At 42.9% G+C, this 25,281-nt stretch overlaps 1 protein-coding gene across 7 annotated transcripts in view; it reads left to right on the top strand.

Moving 5' to 3' along the window:
- The window catches only part of kdm2bb (lysine (K)-specific demethylase 2Bb), a 79,780-nt gene that overhangs the window by 52,143 nt on the left and 2,356 nt on the right, over positions 1-25,281 (top strand). For 4 of the 7 annotated variants that reach the window (XM_088618813.1, XM_088618816.1, XM_088618817.1 and 1 more), the window contains 8 exons: positions 7,961-8,185; positions 9,600-9,743; positions 14,297-14,384; positions 16,557-16,852; positions 20,308-21,239; positions 21,797-21,960; positions 23,253-23,414; positions 24,197-24,415. In XM_088618813.1, coding sequence (XP_088474939.1) covers positions 7,961-8,185; positions 9,600-9,743; positions 14,297-14,384; positions 16,557-16,852; positions 20,308-21,239; positions 21,797-21,960; positions 23,253-23,414; positions 24,197-24,415 — 2,230 coding nt within the window. The remainder of the gene's footprint in view (positions 1-7,960; positions 8,186-9,599; positions 9,744-14,296; positions 14,385-16,556; positions 16,853-20,307; positions 21,240-21,796; positions 21,961-23,252; positions 23,415-24,196; positions 24,416-25,281) is intronic. The other 3 variants (XM_088618814.1, XM_088618819.1, XM_088618815.1) reach the window with 2 other exon arrangements.

Genomic DNA, 25,281 nt, shown 5'->3' with positions numbered 1-25,281 from the left:
GGGAGACCCTGGGAGACTCTGCTTCTGTCCTGTTGCTCCAGAGCTGTGGGATGATACCAGGTTTTGCAAGTCAGTCTGGTCTTAAAGCTCACATTTATACTCTAGCTTTTAGGTTTAATGTATTAATTTGTGCATAATTATCTCTTTTGTTTATTTTATTACAAAGCATTGAGATATGTCACGAAAGGTGCTACATAAACGTTTTTTTGTTTCCACTTGATATCGCAGGTGGGCTTTCATGCTCTGTACCTAAAAACCCTTTTCACCTGTATTTTTGGGACTAGAGAGTATTTACCAGAAGACTTTTTCATAGTATCAAAAGATGTGATCGATAATATGAATTCACCTCTGTCCTGTGTATAAATGGAGTAAAGCTGTGTATCTGATGGAGTGAGCCAAGTTGGCTTCTGGGCTTTGGAATTGACTTGACTTCAGAATAACAAGGGTTGAGAAGATAAAAAATAACCAAGTCATGCCTTTTCTTGTTAGAGCTGCAATTAGTCTGTGACATTCCTTTTCAGTTGCAGCATTGCATCATACTCAAAAGTATAACAGCAATACAGCACCTGTTTCATGGTGTTCATAAAATAAGTATTGCAAATACAACTGGTGCATGCCCACTCCTTGATGATAATTATGCTGCTGTCTTAATTAGTTTAATTGTAAGAGTATCATTAGACAAAGCTACATTATGGCACTGACTGGAATGTTGTGGTGAAGTTTTGCTGACCTGTTTAATAAACTTTTTATATTTTAGCTAAAGACGTGGGGGTATTTTTGTTTTTGTAAAAATGTAGCGTATTTGTGCATCTTGGGTGCAGTTTTTGTATTTATAGATAAAGAATCGAGGACAAGTGGGGGATAAAACTTCTTGGAATATCCTGCACAGTAAGTTTCTTATATAACAGGATTAATCTCATTTGCCTGAAGACCACACACAATTGGGAAAATTCCGCCCAATCTAACCCCCCCAAAACAACTACCTTAAAAAGCAAAAGTTCTCTTGGGATGTGGGAGCGGATTTGTAGTGTACGGCTATAGGGCTCCTGACACGACAGGAAGTCATTCAGGGTTTCTTTTTTACACTCCCTGCCGATATGACAGTACAGGCTGACTAAGTTAGAAACAAAAATAGCGGTGTGGCAAGATTTTGGGAGGTTCATAAGCTGCGGAACGGAAGCAGTTTTACTTTGCCATGTGCATGCGGCCAGTATGCGATGTGTCGAGTGAAAAACTAGAGGGCTGGGGAACGAGACACTAGTGAAGGCGATGGGCAGACGGTAGCTGACATGACCTGACTGATGCCTAGCCGGAGAGCTACACTTCCTGCCTGCTGTACACGATCCACATTTCCTGAGACTTTGCTTTCTGTTTTCTGCTACCAAGAAAATTTGTAATCCCTGGTAATTCCCTGTTGGATATTACTACTTATAACAGGCCTCAGTGTTAGAAATAATCCAGTCTGTTGCCTAGATCTGTGGAACCAGCATAAAGTTTAGTGGACAAACAAGGGAACAAAGGTTATGATTTGCACAGTGAAGTTTATTGTGCCTTGAACTTTATGTGTCTCATATGATTGGTCTCTCTATTGAGTAATTATAATATCACATTACTCTTTCTCCTTGTCGCTGTTTGGAGAAAATAACTCTTGTGGCCTGAGCTGGAAAGAAGGTTCCAAGAGCGATATTTGTAACATTAGTTAGACGTTTTGGGTGTCTGATAGTGACAACATTAATTGTGTCCAGCTTGAGGCGTTTTGAGGATAAAAAGCCTCTGAATTTAGTCTGCGTTGGAAAAGCCATCGCCAGTTGTTCCAAGGTCATGAGATGCCACTAGCTCTGACTGGGAGTAAACATCGTGTGTGTTGGAAGATTAATGCCATAAGCTGTTAAAAAAAAAATTTAAAGTTGACTGTACAAGAAAAAAGAACACATCCACGAACACAAAATCTAAGTAGCAACTTGGGATTTTTTATACATTTTGTTTGACAGCCAGGCATCATGGAGTGCCTCTCTGAGAAAGAAGCCACTGCCTCTGGGGTCCTGGTTTTGCAGAAAGTTGCCCCTGCTAGTCCCTAATACCTCCGTGCAGGTATTAGCTTTTGCTCTTTTTGGTGGAGGTGATGACATTGCTTAAACCCGCTTTGACTCAGATGTATATCGCACACCTAGTGCAGCCCCAGGCTGTTTTCCATTCTTGGTTTTTCCCCTGTTTTCTTCCGTCTGATCAGGACCTGTGGCTTAATGCTGGTTTTAGTAGTACCTCATCGGTGAGCCACCTTTTCCCCTGCAGGCTCATGGAGTTGGTCTCCTTAATCATTGTGCATGCCCTGCTGTAATAAGATTACAACAAAAGGCTGAAGTTATGTAAGAGTTTCATAAGCAGTGTAACATAGATCTATATTAACTTTTATTTTGTCACAGTGGGGCAATGAAAACCAAGACTGCTTAATGTGCTGCAGATTAATCATTATTGGGAAGCTTTGCAGTTTGCTAATACTGTACCAAACCTCCAGGGAAGTTATTGATTGACTTGTGGCCTCTGTTTCTTAAATGTCTGATTAAATATCCTGAAATACAAAAAGAAATTAATCCAAACTTTCTTTTCTTCACAGATATAGATTTGCAGTTGGCATGCATTGTAAATGCATTTGTACTGAGTAAGGCCTTGCTTTGCTGCTGCTAGAAAGAGATTATTGATCTTTTTTTGGAGGGGAGCTGGAACTGTTGGGCTTGGTTGTCTGATTCTAGCAGTTAAAAAAAAGCAACAGGCAAGAGTATATCTACAGATTTACAATCTGAAAGGTAACGGTGTAACTTTAATATCAGAAGCCCTTTAGACTCACGTAGAAGGTTATTTACAAATTTAAAACAGTGGGCAGATAGGTTTGTGGATTGTGTGAGTAGTATTGTGTCTTGGGATAACAAGTTACCAAAATTCAAGTCATGCGATTTCATAAAGATGCCAAGTACTTGGTATCCAATGTTTGAGTTGTTAAATTGCCATGATGAGTTGATTAAGAATCTGTGTTAGCAGCCATTCAGGAAGGCATGATTTCAGTTAATACCAGAACAGTGAAAGATCTGACCAGGTTCTGCCTAAATAATGAAAAACACCTGGTTATTAGTGGCATGATTGAAGGCAGGCTATCTTCATGAATGAAGCTGTCTGGAGAATGAGATTCTCCAATGACAATCAGAGGGCCAGTTCAGGGAAACCAGGAAACTGTCTCAGTGCGGGGCAGGTCATGTCTTGAAAGACAGCAGGGTACCATACCAGCGAAGGACTCTCACATCAGTCTGATCCATTTGTGTAATTACTTTCAGACTGCAGTGGCTAAGGCACAAAACATTCAAGGAAGAAATAACCCCGTGCATCAGCAGAGCAACTAGAGCTTGCTGTCTGCATGAAAATGATTGGAATGATCATAGATCGTTGAGAGACTGTATTCCCATCTTTTGCATCACAAGAACATCTAAAATGGCAGCAGAGGGAGTGGTGGGCTGTTTAATTTGCCAATGAATGCTGTTTGCAGACCCAGTGGAAGATGTCATTAGTAGGGATGTTGCACTTGTATGGGTGTGTTCCACAATAGGTGGTGAAGGTGTGGTGTCAGGCACAAGATTTACCACAACTTCTCAGTGATGCAAAGGTGAAGTCCTTTCTCTGCTCCTGCCAGCCGCTCTGAAAGTGTCGGTGTTTGAGAAGGGCAGTGCAGGACAGCACAGTGCTAGGACTACAATGGCATGATTTCAAGAAAACATTGTTGAGATCATTCCATGCCTGCTGTTTTCACCTGGCCATAGACCATTATCATTTGTGGGGAACAACTAAGCTGGCTCTCACGACTTCCGGGGGTTGTGTTCATGCTCAAGAAGTTAGCATTTTAGCATTGTGTTACACTGACATGGTTCTGTTTTTTATAGTTGCTTGTTTTGTGGGTTAAATCCTTTAGATGTGAATGTTGATTTCTTTTGTGCGTTGGTATGATACACAGTTTGTCAGTGCCAGGAGGTGGGCTCCAATCCCAGAAACTGTAATTAGGGATCTTGTCCACACAATAGGTAAGCATGCCGTTTCCAAACGCAATGGGAGCTGGGCCTAACTGCCCTCATGTTTGCCAGGTTAGGGCAAACCTGTGAATGGGTTGGCAAGCGGTTTCGGATCACAAGCCACTGAATCTACAGCACTGTTTGTGCTGGGGTCAGAAATGTCTTTAGGAGCAGCTAGTCGTGAAGGAAAGACGTGGGTTACACTAAGTGTGTATATGTTAACGTATCTCATTTCTGAGCGTATTTGTACATACTATAATTTCTTTAAGAAGTGCTTAAATTATTTTTGACAGATTTCAAAGGATGTGTCCACAGGCTACTGCAAAAGGTAGTCTCGCACCTTTTAAAGTTTAAATAAAGGATTGGGTTGCAAACACAAAATGTTAAAGAGTAAAACACCTTTGCTGCCTGAATAGACCCTCGTCTCCGATCTTGTTTACATTTTCACTTTGAAATCAGACTAATCTTCTCACCTGGTTGTCCCAGCCACCATATAGAACCAAGCAAACAGAGCTGTCCCACACAGAGATAAGTCACTGTCTGAGAAGTTCTCAAAGTTGCCCTTTGGTTCTCTTGTAATATCAGAATCCTTCACAGCTTGACTAGATTAAAAAGTGCATGGAGTCTTATTGAAGTTTTAACCAGCTCAGGATGGATTGTGCTTTATGCATTACCAGCCTTATCCCTTTTCCAGTTTCTGCGGCAGTTGTAATACAAGAAGAGTGTTTTTTCTCTGTCTTGCGGAAGAGGAAAGATATACAATTAAGTGAAACTTCAGAGACTCCATATGTCTTAAATGGCCAATTTCAAAATGAGCATTATTGTTTCTGGATTCACCTTCTGAATTTTAAGGAATTGAAATGTAATATTTTTACCTTGAAAATCATAGTCCCTTAGTAGTGAGCTTTAGGATCTTTGAGGACTGTGAAATGGTCTAAATCAATCATTTGGGATCTCTTTGATGTTGACACCAATCACATCTTATAGAGTCGCACATTCATTGCATTGTTACAGGCAGGGCTAAAGGGAAAAAAACTCATTTTTCTGCTTCCATGCATCTATATGTAAGAGTGTGAGTTTGTGTTTATACGGGTAAACTGGAAACCATATATTGTGCGTAAGAAAGTGAATATACTTTTGTATAGTAATGGGAGACCAAGTAGTGGAAAATTCTCAGAGAAAAGTACAACCTTTTCAGTGCCTCTGTTGAAGTTTTAGATTTGGTCTTCTCAACATGTAATTTCATTCTCCAGCACACTCATCTGTACATGATTTTCAGCAGGTTTACGTCTGTGGAGTGAGACAGCACATTTCACGCGTGTCAGCTTTCCAGGAATATCAGGGTACAGCACTCAAACAGTTGGTGGCCTGAACAGGAAGAAATGACAATGAGAGGAAGGGGCCCCTTTTCACCGAGCCTTAATTCATGGCTTGCCAGTAGGAAGACTCCGACGAAAGTAGCTCTCACTCCTGTGCGGGACATTCATATCAATATCTTTGTACTTTTGTGTTTGGCAGATACCTCTTCAGCTCGTCAGGGATTTATATATAGCACTGTGCCTGCAGGCGGCACTGTTGTCCAGGCTGACATATTTAAACACAGCAGTAATGGACACTTACTCTAGAGTAAACAGTGTGATATTAAGGATAAAAGGGTATTGAAAGGTAACATTGCCTTTAATGTACCCGTGTGTAGCGGTTCAGCTTTTCACGTTTTTTTTTTTAGTTTAGTGTATTGATGGCAGGCTTTAGAGTTATAACTTGTACATACAATGTTGAGCTTTGTTCTTTCATTCTCTCTTTGTTTACAAATGAACTTTCTTAGGGCTGTTTACATTGCGCCAGCGTAGATGGGAGAAGTAAATACAGAAATACAGTTGCTAAGTCAAATCAATATTAGTTTAGCTAAAAAAAACACCTAGTTAGTTTCCACACATTACTTCATTTCTCATCAGTGTGAAAAAGGTAATACAGGTGACATATATGTAAACCAGGCTAGCCAGCATTTACCAAAGCTTTCTGACTGATTTGAGAAAATTCGTTTTTTTTTCCATAGCATTAATGTCATTCAAAAACAGCTCTCCACTGTTCACATGTTAGAGGGCCTTTAGCCATTTTCTTAGGATTTCAAATGGTTATGAAAGCCTTCTTAGCAGCAGCTGAAGAATTTCTAACCTCTATTGGTCTTTTGCGTGAGTGTATTCAAAAGGAAAACCCATATAAACGCATGATATGACCGTGAGTCAAGTGTACAATGACTTTGCACTGGAGGAAGGACCAGAATCAGTCATTAAGTGCTATTCCTTGAAACATTATTTGCAGGTGTCCTGCCCTGACTCAGAGACAGAATTCTAAAATATAAACTGGTTTCATCTAGATTTAGTTAGCTGAGACACTGGATTGAAGAAAGCATTCGTTAAACACCCTGACTGATTGGCTTCCCTGACATCACTGATCGTGGCTTTGTGTAGACATCATTGATACGGAGCTGATAGTGGCGCTGTTGCTATTTCTTTAATGCAAGTGTTAAGATCAGTGCTCACCACGGGGGAATGCCATGTTAGTGCAGGGTACAGAGGAACCAGCTTTCACATGGAAAGAAGCAGAGCCCACTCTTATGTGTACAAACCAGACAGCACAAGTGGAAACTAAGCAGTATTTCAAACCATGAACAGGAGGCATTTCTTTGCCCAAAGGGTTGTGGGAGAATGGAACAGGCTACCCTTGTGGTTGAGGCCGATACCCTGGCATCCTTCTGCAAATGGCTGGATCCTCATATCAATGAGCTATTAACTACCAAAAGGGCCCAAGGGGGCTGTCTGGCTTCTTCTCATTGTTACCATTCTTACATTATGTGACTCGTGAGTGTCTTTAAAACAAGTCGAATGGTTTTTACTGACTGTTATGGTTGGTTGTTGCCACTTTTAACATACAGGAATGAACTTTACAACATGTAAATGTCTTATCCTAGAGTTGTGAAATCAAACCCCCAAGGCATGCCGTCCTGAAGCTTGGGTGCACTGTGCACAAAAACGGGTGTAACCAAAAATGAGACGGGGTGCTCTGTTGTAAGCCGATGTAGAAATACGAGCACAAGCAGGATGTAAAATGGATTGCTTAAGAGTCCTTATATTCATGTGAGCTCCCGACATTCTGGGAGTATTTAGTCCCTTTTGTCAATCTGAGGTCCTGAGGGTGTCTACTGTCCCAAGAGAAACTGGCACTTGAGCTCTTTACTGAAAATTCAAGAACCTTTCTATTAATGGCAAACTTTACTGCAGAGTTGTTTTCTGATGTCCCTCTCCTTTCTGCAACTGCTGTAAATTTGTTTGAGAGGGAGGTCATATCCACGCACTGCAGAGTTCAGTGGATAAGTGTAAGGCCCAGCGTCTTAAACCCTCACATGCTTCCAGAAAGTGTTTTCTATTAACTCCTTTCACAATACGTCTGCAGGCCCAGGTTCTACAGCCCACAGATAAGGCTGAACTCATGTCATGAAGTTACACATTGCAAAACAGTGCGAGCAACCAGCTTGTGCAACAGTGCATCTTGCAGATCCGTGCCAGGACGATGTGTAGGTACCTGATATGATGTAGTGCGATGGCATGCAGTTTCCTTGATTTTTGCACAGTTTGTGAACTTATAAAGCGCCAAGAATGTTTTTGTTCTTGCATGGGTTTGGGTGCCATTTTGGTTGCCCTCTGCGTGGCGTAGTGGCATGGGAGGGACGAATTGTTTCCGAAATGCTCAAAGGGCAGAGAGAGTAGGTCAGAAACGGAACATGTTGGCACGGGGGAGGGTAGGGGATGTGGGGTTCCCCCTGGGAGGACTGGGCGAGCGTCAGGTGTGAGTGGGGTGGGCGTGTTTCTCCTCCTGCTTGACCTGGGACCCGTGCGCCTGTGTTGCAGCAGCGGGCTGGCAGTCGACCGAAGGGGAAGATGGGCGCTTCGACGGCGGTCAAGCTGGCCGCCAACCGGGCGACTGCGGGGGCGCGCCGGAGGAGGACGCGCTGCCGCAAGTGCGAGGCCTGCCTGCGGACGGAGTGCGGGGAGTGCCACTTCTGCAAGGACATGAAGAAGTTCGGGGGCCCAGGCAGGATGAAGCAGTCCTGCATCATGCGGCAGTGCATTGCGGTGAGTCGGCCCAGTCTGGTTCCCTGCAGCTTCCAGTTAACCTCCCAGCCCTCCACACGTTTGATGGCTCGTTGGCAGGGGGGCGTTCAGATTAGAAATGCTTGGGACGCTTGAAAGGTCTTTTAAGGAAATATTTTTAGACACCTACCAAATATTTCAGCATGATCGGTTGTATCAAGACAGATGCATACAATTGAACTGGTCTTATACATCTGCTTCGTTTTGGAAGTCTTCATCTCCAAGACTTGATTGGGCTGATTGCACTCAACTCTTTTTGTAATGCTCTTTTAAGCAAATATGCACTCTAGGTTAATTTAGCCTCTGGAGAAAGAGTAAAAAAAAAAACCCACTGCATGAAAAGGTAGAATCTTACCCGTTGTTTCAGAGACAAATTTCAAGAATTCTGGAATCCCCCTGTCACTGAAGCAGCACTTGTGGTGGGGGTGGGGTGAGCTTTGTAAAAATTAACTTCACACTCAAGCTAAATCAGGAAGTAATCAGCAGTTTAGATCATGTGGGTGTGTGTGTGTTCTTACTAATGCAAAACATTTCATGGTCAATGTCTGTGTGGGTCACTGCCTGGTGAGATTTCTGTCTTCAGCTCTGCATAGACCATTGATCTCTCGCCATTCTGGCCAAAAGGTAATGTTCTTAAAAGAAAGCGACCCCATAATTGGGTTTGTATTTCTTGGCTGGCGATGGCCTCTGATTTCTGGAGGCCTTTACTTTAATTTCTTATGAAAAATCTTTATTTTTTTGTTCCCAACTGGATCCAGTTGTACTGGAGTTTTTCAATATTTTGAGTGCAGGAGCAAAATTAATTTGTCATGGACAGCTGCTTTTCTGTAATATTTTAAAGAAGCAGAGTTTCCTGTTACTAATTGTGGCTGTGGGAACAGTATGTATATTAGGAAGCTAAACACACAGGATGTCAAATACTAGGTGACAACAGTTTGAGACTAACTTTAGTTTATGGGATAAGTATGAGGACATTTGAATGAAACAACCAAAACTTTTCATATTATTGATAAATACTTCATGATTGTTTTAAGTTTAAAATTCTATAAATTATTGGTTTAGAGAGAATCAGATGTGTAAAAGATAATAGATCTATAAAAGTACTGAAACCTCAAATTAAGTTCTGATTTCCCCCATGAGCATGCTTCCCACAGTAAATGAGACACTATGCCCAGCTTTCCCACAGGTGGAAAATATGTTCTACAAATCCCCTATAACCCATGCTTTATTGCTTAATCTACTCAGTTCCCTCCATTCTGTCCTTTTTCTTTCTTTAGATTTCTTCATGAACATAAACTGGCGCAGAGACAGTTGGCTTTAGCGGTAGTGTTTTATAAGTGCCCGTGTGGGACCCCTGTGCTGAGCGTGTGGGTTTCTGTTGTGCTCTGTCCTACAGCCCGTGCTCCCTCACACCGCTGTGTGCCTGGTCTGTGGAGAGGCAGGGAAGGAGGACACACTGGAAGAGGAGAAGGAGAAGTTCAATGTCATGCTGATGGAATGTTCCATCTGTAATGAGATCGTGCATCCTGGCTGTCTTAAGGTGAGATCCCCCTGAGGAGAGAATGCTATACCCCTGAGTCTCAACCTTGTGTGTTGGATTGCTGGATACCACTTGGTTACAAGTGCCACTCTAAAGCTGGGAATCGATATTTGAGTATGCTTGACAAACAAAACTACAGATCTTAATAATCCTTGCACAGCAAGCAACGGCAGCCAGACATGCCTTCAGGCAATCAAACGCATTTAAGTATGAAAACACCTTTCCTGGACTTACATACCTTTTGTGTGGAGTCTGGCTGTTCCCCTTGGTGTGTAAGGGTTTTCTCCATGTGCTTTGTTTTTCTCACAGTCCCCAGAGGTATGCTGACTAGGTTAATTGGTGTTGCTAAATTTTTTGTGTTTGTGTTTCAGTGCCCTACAACAGTACGTCATCTAGGGTGTTGTCCCATCTTGTAATCTGTGATCCCAGACTCCATGGTGCCATAACCCTTACCAGGAGTAAAAAAAATAATTCTTACACTTATATAGCTCTTCTCTGGACACTCCAGTCAAGTCAGCAACAATATGATAATGGACAGATGGGATCCGTGCTTGTTTTTACTGATACTCTCAGTTACCTAAAAAAGTGATCTCTATTGCTCACAGCGAGAATGTCCTTGTACAAAATGAAATGAATACCGATTGCTCTTAGTCAAGTGTTAAGAGAACGGGAATCTTTTCAAAATGTTCAAATTTTGTCTTGTGCTCCTGATATTGATCACATACAGTAAAAATGACATCATAGACATCATAGAACACTTTATAAGCATGGGATCCTTGTACGAGTATAAGGCTACAAATATTGAATACTTTGTGTGCGGAATAGTTGACGATACCCTTTTCTGCAGTGGGTCAGGAATCTCTTATGTATATAGATTTTAGATTCTATATAGTAAATAGTTTTAGATTCACATGCGCTGCCTAATTCTAATAATTGGCAAAGCATGCCCTATCAAGTATTTTAGAAATTCAAAAAAAGTTCAGTGAAAGTTCTAGGAGCTCAGAAAGTCCAAAAATGCTTTTTAAGGAGGTCAAATTTAGACTTGAAAGGACAACTTTTGGAGTCACAAAATGCTGTGTTCTGTACTCTGTGATTAAGCAAAATCAAATAACTTTGTCAGGGTTTTTCTGATTCAGTGTTGATCAGAAAATCATTTTGAAATCTCAAGATGGGTAATAAACTGAAAGTGGAAGAAGTGTTTGCTAACAAGGCGGTTGTTAGCAAAGGGACAGTTTTTGTTAAAAGTGCAGGCAGAGACAGCATAATTTGGAGCTGCTGTGGTCTCTGCTTTAATCAGTATTACTTTAGTTCTTCTGAAAAGAAAAGATAAGGTAACCATACAGTAGAATAAAATATCCACTTTTTTCATTCCTAATTTAGAAAAGCACATAAAAGGCTCACAGCCTAAACTGACCCCTTTTCTTGCCACTAGTTTAGAAAATACTAATCATGTGGAAGACATAAGGATGACATTTTTGCATTTTTAAATGTTCATGTTGTTAAACTCACAATTTGGGAACTGAGAGGTATGTTTTGACATTGGGACTGAAAGAAATCCTTGTTTAAAAAGTTGGCTGTTGAGTAGATTATAAATTATAAATACAAGCATGTACTGTTTGCTGAAACCTCAGATGTCTTTTGTGGGTTATCTATACTTCATGTAAGACCAAGACTTCAACACTTGTAAGGGTGCTAACACTGGTTAAAACAGTTGATTAGCCCTAATTCGTAAAGGGTGGGTAATATTCATCAGTGTTGAGCCTTTTGCAATGTGTTTCAGAATCTCCCATGTAAATACGATTGAATTGGGAAATTGCTTTGTTGGCTCCATCCCTACAGAATGTTGGTATAAGGACCACAGATACATTGGGAAACTACTGAATTGTATACAACGGGTAATATATACTGCAGCAAATGTTTAATGTAACCAGTTAGAGACACTACTTAAATCGTCTCTGGGGATTCTGTAGTAATTTAGTTTTTTTCAATGGGAATCACTTAATCTATTTCTGCCTCTCATTTTCCTAATCAAAATAAGCTACCAATCACCACTCCAGCAGTCACTGAAGTGCAATCTGAAATCAGTCCACAAAATAACTTGTAAATATCTGCCTGACAGGGGTATTATGCAGTGTGTATGAATTTGACCAGTTCCATGACAGTTTTTATTTCCATGACCGATATGTATTTTAAATATATGAATTAATTTATTTTGACATTTGCAAACTGGTATTGAGCAAGCCGTTTTACATCAGGGGCAATGATTACCTGGAAGAGGGAATCAAATATCCCAGTGTATTAAAAGGCAACAATAAAATCAGTATATAGGTACCTTTGGGCCATCACAGTGATTTTTGAGTTTTTAGAATGTGGGTCGATACCTAAAGAATCAAAAACTCAGTGCTTTAATATAAAAGCATCTTCTAATGCAATATTACAAATTAAACTGCTGTGATCCAGTCATTTGCACTAGTAATATATTGATTGGGGAAAAAAGAAATGCAACACCTTCTCCTCCACACTCTGGCCCTTTCGTCCGCGTAGAACAGGCTGAAGAGTGACTCATCCGTGAAGAGGACCTGATGCCACTGCTGATGAGTCCGTCGCAGCCTCTGTCTGTGGGCATTGTGTCTGCTGGCAGTTTCAGCAGTATGGGGGGCAGATCTGAAACGATCTCTCAGGTGGACCAGTCCCATGTGTCTGTCCTGCAGTGGTGTGGTCACTTGAGGGCAGACGGATCTTGGACGGCTATCTGTCCTGCCGGTCTGCTGAAACTTTCTCTGCAGTCTGGACACAGCGGAGTGGCTTACTCCGTAGTGTCTGGCAGGGCTGGCACATGACATGCCTGCCTGCAGCATGCCAATGGGCCTCTCCCTTGCTTCTGGTGACATTCGAGGCATTATGGAATGCACAGAAAACTGACTAAGGTGACCTGGTCAGGCATTGTTCCACCTGGACCTCGTTGGGTAAAAGTGCACCTAACGAGCTTTCGTGTGATTGGCAAGTTGCAATGTCTCACTGCACAAGCTGTATTGCTGGTCAGAGGGCTTAAAACAAATCGACAGCCTTTTGTGAAAGTACATAAGCTATAACTAGAATATCCTCATCTCAGAAAATGTTGTGTTTCTTTTTTCCCTCAGTATGTATTGGATGTGTGTATTTATATGTACTGTGTGGGTGCAGCAGGTCTAGATAAGGCCTCCATCCTTTCTGAAGCTGGTGCCCTCTCATAGGATGTATGAGTGCATTTATATTTAAGTGCTGCAAAAATATTTGAATATTGTAATACGTATATTTCCATATGTTAAACACTTCAATCATTTTCACAAACTGCAGTGGACAGAAATAACGTGTGTAGTGCCGTTTGCATTGCTGAAAAACGAGTTAGTGCAGAGTGTTTGAAAGTAAGGGGACAGAGCCCTTATCAGTTAGCCTAATGTGCGCAAATGCTGAAGGACCTACACCTGCTATAGAAGGAATAACCCCTAGTACTTAAAACTAAAGAATAGGAAATCCCAACCCAAATGAAACCCACACAAAATTGCATTAATGGCAGCACCAACGCAGGTCGTTGGTGATTTATTTTGAGCAGATTTTATCCTAGAAAAGATTCCAAAAATTGGCTGTTTTTACCACACAGTTAAAGTTTGTGGGGGGTGTGTTGCTTCTCAATGTCCAGCCACCCTCTCCTAACTGAAAGCTAGGATAATAATAAAATGTTTGAGCTTAGAATAATAATTGACATAGAACACCAGTCCAATGCCATGCTCTTAACGTCCTGGCATCATGTGGAGAACAAAAGCTTTTGCCTTCTCTGTAACTAAGGTTGTAGGAGGGTGGTCGGGCCTATGTCCAGTGTCCACTGCACGATTACCGTGCTCTGAACAAAGAAAATAACGTCAAATTTCATATCTAGACAGAGGGTTATATCCTAGACAAACGTCTTAAAGCCATCTTGCTGGGTGCACATGCAGGACTTTATCGGCTCAAGGTCGAAAATTATTTTTCTAAAAAAATACGGTATTTGAGACCAAACAGGTGGTTTTTCTATTAGACGTTTTGATCTGCTTTGTCTACAGTGTTACATCAATAAGAATTAAATAGGACCGATGTTAAATTTCCCTACCTATATATATTAGAAATATACAGTAACTGTGTCTTGGTCATTGTATTTTGTTTTGTTATTGAATTAACTGAGTTGTTTTATGTGGTTAACTACATATTTCTGTGCTATCACTTTATAGCCCACTGATTTCATTTGCTGCGGATAAAGGTGTCGGCTAAACAATTTTAGTGATGATTCATTCGTAGCGCATGTTAGTTACTCTAAAAGAAGCCGGAGTACAGGGACTGTGGTGTGCTGCCTGCTCAGTAAGGCAGTCTGGGGAGGGAGGTGTTAAACTGCGTTTGACTTCAGGGGGAGTGTAGATTGTGTTACGTTGTTACTTTCAGTTCCCTGTCAGGCCAGAACACAGGATCAGATCAGTTCAGCTTTTTTTCTCCCCTGAGTGCAGTTAAAGCAACTCAAATCACTCACTGTCTCTCCCTCTCAGGTCAAAGATGCAGGAGGGTTGGTGAACGATGAGCTTCCAAACTGCTGGGAATGTCCCAAATGCAACCATGCTGGAAAGACTGGGAAAGTAAGTATCAAGAAGGGTGTGGGATCCCTCTTCCTGAGGGTAAGCTACGAATGGATGGGCAAATAGTGAAGAGATCAAAAGCGCTGAACCATTTTGTTTCCTTACCGTCCACAGCTGTCGTAAATGAAGCTCTCCAGGTGCGAAAGCTGCTCTGTTCTGTTCAGGCTGGGTTATTTTACAGTTCCGTGGAGTTCTGTGGAGAAAATATAGACTTGCTATTTGAGTGCCGTTGCTTCTCTCTAATTCTGCGAAAGCTGCGATGAACTTGGCCTGCTTAAAGAGTTTGGGTCTGGCCCTTTCTTCAGAGCTCTGACGGGGCTCCTCACGATGGCCACTGGGAGACGTGCGTTGCAAAGGAAAAGAAATACCAGTAGAGCTGATCTCTAATGCTGTTTGTGTTTTTGCATACCTGAAAACATATCCTATGAAAATTTTATGAAAATGTCTTCCATCGGTGTCGGCCATCATTTGAACCCAGGCTTGTTTTTCCAATCTGACAAGCTGTTCCAAAGAGCTGCACTGTGGCATTAGGTTTTCTGCTTCTTGCTGTGGCAAAGATGAATGACAGCTGTGGTCACAAGGCACACTCCCCAAATATCAAGACAGGCTGGGTAGTTACAGCATGTGTTCCCATTATGCATTGCAAGCTGCAAAGTCTTTTATAATACCCTCTAGACTTTTTTGTGCTTGATCTTGATAAAATATCATTTCCTTGTAATTTGCAGAACATTTTTTGTTATGCAAACTATTAACTGCATGGTGTAACAAAATGGCCAGTGCATTTAAAAAAATATCTAGAAATTGCTCTGAAACCTTCTGCAGCCTGCCTCTGGTGATGTAAAGGTTTCAAGTCAAATCCTTTTTTAATGCAAGTCGACTCTCTTTTGATGTGTAGGAAAAGCTTTCTGTTTGATTCATGTTTGCTTTAAATTAACAGTATTAAATTCAACATTTGTTTTGTGACATGACATATAAAACCACACAAGGAAACAAACATGTAAGTGTTTTAAATGGTAATCACGAGATACTTATCACATCTTGAAATCCAACAATATTTCTTGCAATCGTTTTCTCTTCCCCTTACTCCTTAGAAATTTGGTAACGTGGATGACAGGTTTTGTGTAGTTAAAGAGTAATAACCACCTGCTTACAGATGCAGTGAGATGAGTCTGTAGTCACGCATCATCAGTTAAATCTTGTCTCTTTATTACTGATATATCATTTACTGTATGTTTGCTTACAATCATATTAAGTAACTTCCTCAATAGAAAAGCCAATGGGGATCAGAATTCACTAGATTCTAAATGCTTTAAAGGGCTTCTGAGCCTTTGTGTGGGACAGTATTGATGGGAATTAACCCATCTTAGGATCTCCCTCAGCAAAGTTCGAGCCCATGTGTACAGCTGGGTGGACTGGAGCGATTGGAGGACAGTAGATAAGATAAGATCACTCTATTGGCCATATACAATTTCTTTTTGCATACTCCAACTTGCTCTTCGTGAGACACACAGACAGGGAGAGAAGCTTGGGGTCAGAGCGCAGGGTCAGCCATTTACACGGCGCCCCTGGAGCAGTTGGGGTTAAGGGCCTCGCTCAGGGGCCCAATGGAGTAGGATTCCTCTGCCGGCTGCGGGATTTGAGCCAGCAACCTTCCAGCCACAGGCGCAGATGATCCTTAGCTACAGTGCCGCTGCTCTGCCCCATACCTGACACAAAGGCGCAGCAGTTTGCCAAACCCATAACCTTCCTGTAATGGGACCAGGGCACTACCCACTGCCCTGTGCTGCCCCTCTCATTTTGGCATAGCCGATTCTGCCCCACCTGGTGTTCCTGCCAGAAACCTGCGTGTGTTCCTCAAAAGCGCATGCCGGCCGAGCCAGCGGTCATTGCTCATACAGCGCCCACAGCATCGGGGGAGACAGTCGGAGGAGGGGTGCACCTGTAGCTGACAGCAGCCCGGCCTGTCCTGGGGGGGGGGGGGGGGTTTGGCCCAACAGCCAGTGGACTCGGGCCGCGGCGGAGCACGTCTGCACTCGGGGAAGAGGGCTCAACGTGCGCTCCAAGCGAGTGCCTTTACCCAGCCGGCACTTGGGAATATATATTTTTTTAACTGCATTGTTCCGATAGGCATAAGGTATAAAGTTGTTGTGTTCTTTTTTTTCTTAAATTTTGGCCTACAAGCAAAAAAGAGGACCAGGGTTTAAGTACGCCTCCAACTTGCCAGGGTCCCTGCTGAAGGAGCAGCGCGTCAACCGCGAGGTCAAGGAGGAGGCCGACCCCGCGGCCGCGGCCAAGAGGAAGGCGGAGCGCGAGGAGAACCCCGGCAAGCGCAAGCCGGAGGAGCCGGCGAAGAAACGGGCGCCGGCCCTGCTCCCGGACGCCCTGCCGCGGCCCGCGCCGGAGGAGACGCCGCTGAGGAAGAAGAGGAAACTCTTCGACAAAGGGGCCGAGCCCAGCACCAGGAAACGGGTATGTACTTCCTCTCTGCGCCGTCTGTTTCCCGGAGCTGGGCCCGAAGGAGGGATTCACGTCTCCGCCATCCATGAAGCCAGCGAATTAGGGATTTACTGTAAGAGTAAAAGGCTGCAGCTTGATGAACCAGGCCTGTAATCATTCAGCCCCCTCACTGAACTGTGACCACCGGCTGCTTTTGTATTTGCTTTAGGTTTACATCCAAAGGGTTTCATTTTCCCCCTTAGCAGATTTCTCCAGTACTGCTTTGGAAAAGTGGGGGTTTAAAAAAAACAGGAGACGTAGTTTGGGGTTTATCATACGTTGGGGATTTCTTGAAATAAACGAGACGACCATGGGGTCATTGGACCGGTCCTCAGACCGAGAAGGGTCTTTCAGCTTTTTCTGCCCCGTCTGAACTGCACTGAAAATTAATCTGGAAAAGGTTTTTTTTTTGCTCATCACAGTTGTATAGAAGGCTACCCTCACGTTTTAATGGTTGAACGCAAAATACAAATCTGTGCCCTTATTTGTATATTTCCTCAGCCATGAGAATCTACCAGAAGATGTAGCCATTAGCAGCTATAGATGTAAGACTTTCTGCAAGTATAGGGACTGAATTAATAATCCTCAACACTCTTCTAGGAGACGGGCATTGTGTTCACTGTTTTTGGGGATGTTTATTCCTCTAATTAACTCCTATGAATTGTATACAGCTAAGTGACAGAATTTCAGTAACCGCTGCACAATGTCTTCTTAATCCCTTCATTACAGCTACACAAGACATTCTAATGAAATTCAAAACGCGTTTCAGCAACATGCAGAAATGACCCAACGTGTGTTCAAGAGGTCATGACATTAGTTCTAGCATAATTTCTAACTCTTGGTACAATACAATGCTACAACAAATACCGTGCCTGCTTATTCACACATTAGGTTATTTGCACAATTCTCTATAAAGCATTATGAATTTGATTAGAATGTCGCAAGTAGCAATTATGAAGGGATAATGAAGACATTATGCACCTCCATTCAAATAAAGTGTGACTGAATTTTCTTGTTTGTAGGTTCCTCTGAAATATTTTTCTCTGGAGAATCGTTTTCAATTTGAGAGTTTTTGATGTTCAAACCCCTCTAAATGCACTGCTCTGCACGGCAATATTCCTGTAACCGAATAGAAAAAGATAAAAACAATTATTAGGAGTTACACATTTTTGGTATATCACATTGGGGAAAATTCTTTTGATTGGTCTCTAGTAGTTTTGTAAACATTGTTTTTGTGAAGAATGAGACTAAAAAGTAATTTTCCCAACTGCAAAAAACAAATGTTTGAGCACCTTTTAATACATAATAAATTCACTTTCTCCAATAACAAGGCTTTTTTGATAATTATTCCACATGTCATTTGTACTTATTTTAAAAAGGGTGCTTTCCAAAATATGATTTGAGGGTCTAGTCAGCTTTGAATTGTTGATCTTGGGATCTCAAAATCCAAACGGACAGTTGTCTTGATCTGTGAAGGGTGATTGTTTTTGTGTTTTTGTATTGCATTATAGTTCACTGTGAGATTCCTCCTTCGTGACTGGAGAGCTGTCAGTAGTGTCACACTGGAAATTTGGAGGTTTACAGGCCCTCACATGGGAATGAAATAAACCCGGTCCAGTTTGAAGACCCTCTGAATAGCTGTTTGACGCTAAGAATCCGATTGCTTTGGCATTTCTTTGCAAGCCCAGTGCTTAGAGTATTTTTACTCTTAAGAGTAAATGAGAGTATTTTTATCAGAGCACAAAGAAGGTCAGAGTGCTGGCCATCCAGATGAAAGCTGAATGTCACTGTTCTTGTTCCCAGTCTTAGTGGTGAGCACAGCTGATGGCAATGTTCTAGTAAAGCACTGACAGTAATTCAGAGCTTTGTAGAAGGCTGGTTGGCTGTTTTAATGGAAGTAGTTCAGGTGGGTAGCTGCGTCAGCATGCGTAGGCTGCTAAGGAACAAAGAAACACAATGTTTCGGCTGTGGAGTCTTATCCGGGTGTAAGGTTCTTCTTACACCCGAAGAAGGCTCCACAGGTGAAACATTGTGTTTCCTTCGTTTTAATGCAAGACGTGTCCCCAAATACATCTTCAATGTAAGATAGCAATGCAGAACATTAACTGAGGAATTGTAATGAAAAATACAATAAACTGCTGGTACAAGTATTTGCAGTATAGCAAGATGAAATAACACATTCTCTTTATCTTTCTCTTGAGTGTTTGATATCTGTTTCCTGGTTCTGTAGGAATTCCTGATATGCTAATCAATAGTGTTTCTCTGTCAGTGTTTGCACAAAAAGATTCCCAATGTCAATAATGTGCTTCCTGTGCACATTGCTGACCAGTCAATAGCTCTCTGCAGATTCCAGGTTGCAAGTTATATTGATTTGATATTGGAGATGGAATGATCTGCATGGAACCCGTAGCGCTCGATTTCACCTCCTCAGGCCTCCTCCTGTGTGTCGGAAGAGTCCTTCAGCAACGTTGCACATTCACCATGAGTGAGCCACAATAAGCTGCCCTTGGTTTCTGTGGGTTGGGAAGGGCTCGCAGTTGTAAGAATGAAAATGAATGCCAGCCAGCAGTATGTCTGCAGCTCTCTGGAGTAACTGAATGATGAGGTTTTTGGGTTTTGAGGTTCAGCTGTGTTTTGTTTTGTTTTGTTTTGTTTTGTTGCTTTGTTAGGTCTAGAATCTCTCCTTTGTTTGATATGACTTTTTAATGCCTGTGAGAGGACAGTAACAAAAGGGAGATTTTTGTCTGGAGTCAGTTCTCTCTCACAATGCCTTGTTTATTATTTCTTCTCAGAATCTTTGCACACAGATCTTTATGTTCTTCAACTTGTACATTAACAATATTTATTCTTTAACTGATTTGCCCTTAAAAACAGATTTCTATTGATGTTATTAGTAAGTGCAAATATGTGTTTGGTAGATTTCCTAGGAAACGTAATGGTGAACATAGCAAAGGTCAAAAATGAAGGGACACCTGCCCGTGATCTTCCTTAGGTTGCCAGTACCCTGTTGATCCCAGTATTGTGTCCAGCCATGTTTGATTCATGTTTGAGTCTCTTGGATTCAGCTATCAGGTGTGGTCATGTCTCGTAATTTGTTGTGGATCTCCACAACCTTTTCTGTAAAGAAACACTTCTTATTTTTAGTCCTAAATTCATTCCTTCTTAGGTTCCATTCATGTCCTTGGGTGGTAGTTTCACTGTTACTTATGAAGTAATCCTCTGAGCTACTTTGTCTGTACTTCTCAGGATTTCAGTGCTTCTATCAGATAGTCTCACCTAAGACTGCGAGAGGTTCCTTTATAGTCAGGAGTCTCCAGTAGGATTACCAGTAAGGACTGCGATCGTGACACCTCTGGGGTGGCTCCCAGCCAGACCAGGTGGCTGGGTTTCTTGCTGCCAGTCACTCAGTCCTTCTCTCGTCCACACAGAGGAAGTCCTGGAAGACGCCAGACGACGCCAAGCCCCTGCTGCAGATCAAGACCGAGCAGGACGAGGAGTTGGAGGAGGAGGAAGAGGAGGATCAGGAGGGAGAAGAGAAGGAGGCTGAGGAGAGGGAGGCGGAGCAGGAGAGAGAGGCGGAGGAGGAGGAGGCGGCGGTAGCGGCGGCGGCGGCGGCAGGGCCGGAGGGAGAGAGGGAGGAAACCGAGGAGGAGGCCGGCTGCGAGGACGGAGGGGAGGACCTGCTGGCCGTCCCCCAGAAGACCCCGGCGCGGGAGAGCGACCAGTCGCGCTCCAGCTCTCCCCAGGCCGGCCCCAGCAGCGAGGGGGGCAGCGAGCCCCAAGAGAAGGGCCGGCTGAGGGCCCGGCGAAAACGTCGGCTGCCCAACAAGGAGCTGAGCAAGGAGCTGAGCAAGGAGCTCAACCTGGAGATCCAGAAAACGGAGGACTGCCTGGCCAACGAGAACTGCCAGCCCCTCAAGTCGGAGCCCGAGAGCGAGAACGAGGAACCCAAACGGACTCTCAATAACGGCGGCGAGCTGGGGAGCGAGAGGCTCCACCACAAGAGCAGGGAGATGAACTGGACGCCCCGAGAGTTGCGCTACCACCATCACCACCATCACCAGCAGCAACCGGCGCAGCAGCAGCAGCAGCAGCAGCTGTCCCCCCTCGGCTTCAACCGGAGCCCCCCCAGGACGCCGGTCTCCGGCCGCCCCCCGCCGTCCCGCTCGCCTCCGAAGGGCATGCAGATGGAGCGCCACGTGATCCGGCCACCCCCCATCAGCCCGCCGCCGGACTGCCTGCCCCTGGACGACGGGGAGTCCCACGTAATGCGCCGGGAGGTGTGGATGGCCGTGTTCGGGTACCTCACGCACAAGGAGCTGTGCGTCTGCATGCGCGTCTGCAAGACCTGGAACAGATGGTAGGTTCCTCTCGCGAGAGGGCGGCTCTTACTGCCCCGCTGGCGCCTTCTCCGGCTTGAACGAAAAACACTAGGGGATGTCAGGAACATCCAATGGGAGCTTGGGCGTGTGTGTCGTAGTGCGTCAACGACTTCTTTTGCCCGAGTTTTTTTTTAAACTCTGGAGAAGCGCTACAGCAAGTGATGTGTGCCGCATATGAACAGTTTTGCCAACGTAAAAAGTAAAAAGGTGTGTTTTCTTTTGTCCTGTTCTTCTGCGTCTTATTGTGCTTCAAGACGCTTAACCTGGTTTGTGAATTTGGGTTGTCATAGCATGCCCCTTATTTTTGGCCAGGATGCCTCTTGTCATGTAGCATCAATTAAATGAGGCCCCACAAGGCTGGTATTACTGGGAATCTGTGGAAGTTACCTGTTAATGATGGACAGTGATATCTCCTTTTTAAGGCCAGCACAAAATGACTGTGGCCGAAGACACTGTCTGCCTTTCGGCATAGCAAATGGGTAAAATGATTTTTTGTGATTTCTTGACAAAAAATGTCTTTTTGCGGTTTGTCTAGGTGCTGTGATAAGAGACTGTGGACTAAAATTGACCTAAATCGCTGCAAATCAATCACCCCCCTCATGCTCAGTGGCATTATACGAAGGCAGCCGGTGTCCCTGGACTTGAGCTGGACAAACATTTCAAAGAAGCAATTAAGTTGGCTCATTAACCGATTACCAGGTAAGAGGAATTAAAAGTCTGGGAGCTTGCGCTGCCCTGTGGTAATTCTGTTGGAAAAACACAAGCTATTTGTGTAATAGTCAAAATTAGCAGTGACTGTTGAATGAAAAGGGGAGAGAAACTTTGTTTTTAAGGAAGTGTACTCTTAGAGAAATGCAGAGCCTCCAAAAAACATAAAAAGGCTGGAACGTCTGTAAAACTAATATTTCCTCTTCTGCACTGCAGTAGTACCGGTGAAGAAATATCAGAATTAGGATATGTTTCATTAATGTTCAGGTGTCATTGGACAAAAAAAAACTTGGAAAAATGGACAGTTGCTCCAAAAAATGTTTTCAGAAAACAGCACTTCCTCACGAATATACCCCACCTATGGTACAGACCAGCATGTCTGAAAAGGGACCGGAGCAGCCCCTGGTGGTCTCATAGCCATGAGTGATCTGTATGTTGTCCAATGGGAATGCGCACTTCATGTCCTCATTTATAAGCTTGTTTGCCATATTTTAGTGCTCAAAGGCACAATTTTCACGGTATAGTCATTTGATTAGACCGACAAACTTTATAAGCACCCTTTACATCTCCCAATACACTGGGATTTGCCATAATTTACTGGAGCTTTCAGAGCTCAGAGGAAAACAGCCAAATTGCTTGCTAGGAACCATTTCCAAAAAATGGACCATGACCAGATGCCCTTGTCAGTTAATCTGTGTCTCTGGGGGATGCCATCCTTTGGATGAATTTTTCAACTAAGTAAAGAACCCACTGCTATGTTTGAAGTAAGTCTTCTCTAAGGCCCAACACTACTGTTGCAGTGTTATCCTGCATTTTTGTAGCTCACATTGCAATAGTTAGGTATTATTTCTTGTGCAATATTTCAAATATGTGAGAGAGACAGAATCTGAGCTAACTAACAATATTCAATTTTCAGGATGAGACATTAAACCAAGGTTCTGACTTCTTGGTCTTTAAAGATCTCGTGGTACTGTTAGTAGGAGAAGAAACATTAAAAACCCTGGTATCCTGGATAACTTCTCCAATGGCCTTACACAGTATGGGCTCTGTAACGTTTGCCCTACATTCAACTGAATTGATTTCTCTCGTCTTTGTGATCTGCTGTGTAACGGAGCTGCCAGCACATTATGACATTACAGGTGGGCGATGCATTTCCATGGGGATGAAATAGGTCCTCTTTCATGTATAAAAAGAGCTTTGGGATTCATGAGGATGAGAATTGCTGCAGAAATGCAATTTGGAATTCTTAAGAAGGTGTGTGGTTTTCTGTCCTTGGTCTGCAGGTCTCAGGGTCCTGCTCCTGTCTGGGTGCTCTTGGGTGGCCGTCTCTGCACTTTGTACCTCCAGCTGCCCCCTGCTGCGGACTCTGGATGTCCAGTGGGTGGAGGGACTGAAAGATGCCCAGATGAGGGACCTCTTGTCACCACCAACTGACAACAGACCAGGTAGCTTCAGATAAAAAATCATATCCTATAAGCACATTTCATTCTTTAGAGGTGGTGTGCACGTGGGAGGAGTCTGTTGTGAATTGTCAGGCTTGACTGCTTACTTCACGTCAGTGGAAATGATTGTTATGCAAGACAGTGACCTCTTGTGGATGAGAGTAGGATAACATGCCCGGCGTCTCTTGAGAATTTTTTCTGACAGATTCTTGGGTGTGCATGGATATTTCAGGTAACTCTAATTGGACAAGAATTGCTCTTATCGATCTCCTTCGGGATCAGGGGAGATAATTATCCTCTTCCGTGAGGGACATCCAATAAACGATGAGTGAATTGGCTAGACAAGACCTTCATTTTGTACAAATTCATAGCTCATAAATTAATTGATTAAAGAAGATCCAGTGTTGCATTGAGTTTTTAACCCATTGCATTGCACCAAAGGTATTTCATGGTACAGGAATACATGTCAGGTCTAAATAAGACCAGTTAAACAGTTGAAGTTTCCTCATCCTCTTGCATATCTGAAGACCCTGGGCTGTCCTACAGCTTTGAAATTTGACCAAATGTTTTTTCTGTGTTTTTAAGCTGCTCCTGTGCTGTTCGGTTGCCCAGGGAAATGAGAAATCACATTTGCTTTCCTACGCGTTGACACTGTATCAGTATCATTTCTAACTCCTTCTTTATTTCAGCAGACACCCGGGCCACTGTTCTTTTAAAAGCTAATTAAGACAAAGGAGTTATACATCCCCGGTTTCTGACTTTCCCTTTTCTATTTCTATGTACAGGTCAAATAGACAATCGGAGTAAACTGCGGAATGTTGTAGACTTACGTCTGGCGGGACTGGATATTACTGACGCCTCCCTTCGTCTTATAATCAGACACATGCCTTTGCTTTCCAGACTGGACCTCAGTTACTGTAACCACATAACTGACCAGTCCATTAACATTTTAACCGCAGTGGGAACGACAACTCGGGATTCCCTAACAGAAATTAATCTGTCAGGTAGGAAACGGAGAATTCCAGTCAGTGCATTAACACAAACATACCTTCACTGAAACACAAACTGTAATTCATCATCGTACTGTTGCATTTTGACTCAGGATGTGCAGAACTGAATTACTGGTACACAGATAATCAGTTTTTGCTGCTTTTCTGTTTTTTTTTTGTTTTTTTCATTGTTTGTCTATGTATGTGGGGGATGAGATCTTGTCATAGTCTGTGTAAAAATTCAGAGCTTGTCCGATTAACCCATTAATGCCCAGGTTTTGTGAGTGCCATATTTCTAATGTTAGCAATACCTCTAGGATATTAGGTTTGCACATCATCCAGTCCATGTCATACATAGTTGTTTTAGTTCAGTGGTGTCAAAACATGAAACTTAGCTTTGGGACCTGAGCTAAACTATATTATAAGATCATAGTCTTCTAAATTGGGCATTACTGGGTTAATTAAACTGGGATTTGTTTTTTTAGGATGAGCTGAGTCCGTAGTCACCTGACATGATTTTGGAAGTCCAGAAAGGCCGCACACTTACACTTAAAATCCATTTACTGTATTGTGTTTTCTATTCTTTGATTAATGTGATCTTTTCAACTCCCTAAACTATATATACATATATATGATAATCCTGTGGAAACTTAAATGTTTTTTCTTGTTGTTTTTTTTTGGAAAAACCATCAGCTCACCAAACAATGTAGGGCTCATGTATTCAGGTGCATACTAATAAATACCCAGTAATTTTCATCTCTGCCTACGCTATTTAAACTTGAAAGCAAATTCTTCAGTCTTTGTATTTATATACCTCAGGTTGATTGAAAAGTGCTTTATATACATGCTGCATTTGATAATTCCTCATGCATGTAGCACTG

Source organism: Lepisosteus platostomus, chromosome 24 (genome assembly GCF_059453375.1).
Source record: "Lepisosteus platostomus isolate fLepPlt1 chromosome 24, fLepPlt1.hap1, whole genome shotgun sequence".
Lineage (NCBI taxonomy): Eukaryota > Metazoa > Chordata > Actinopteri > Semionotiformes > Lepisosteidae > Lepisosteus > Lepisosteus platostomus.
Note: the sequence above shows the minus strand (reverse complement) of the source record. Positions and strands in the feature narration are given on the sequence as shown.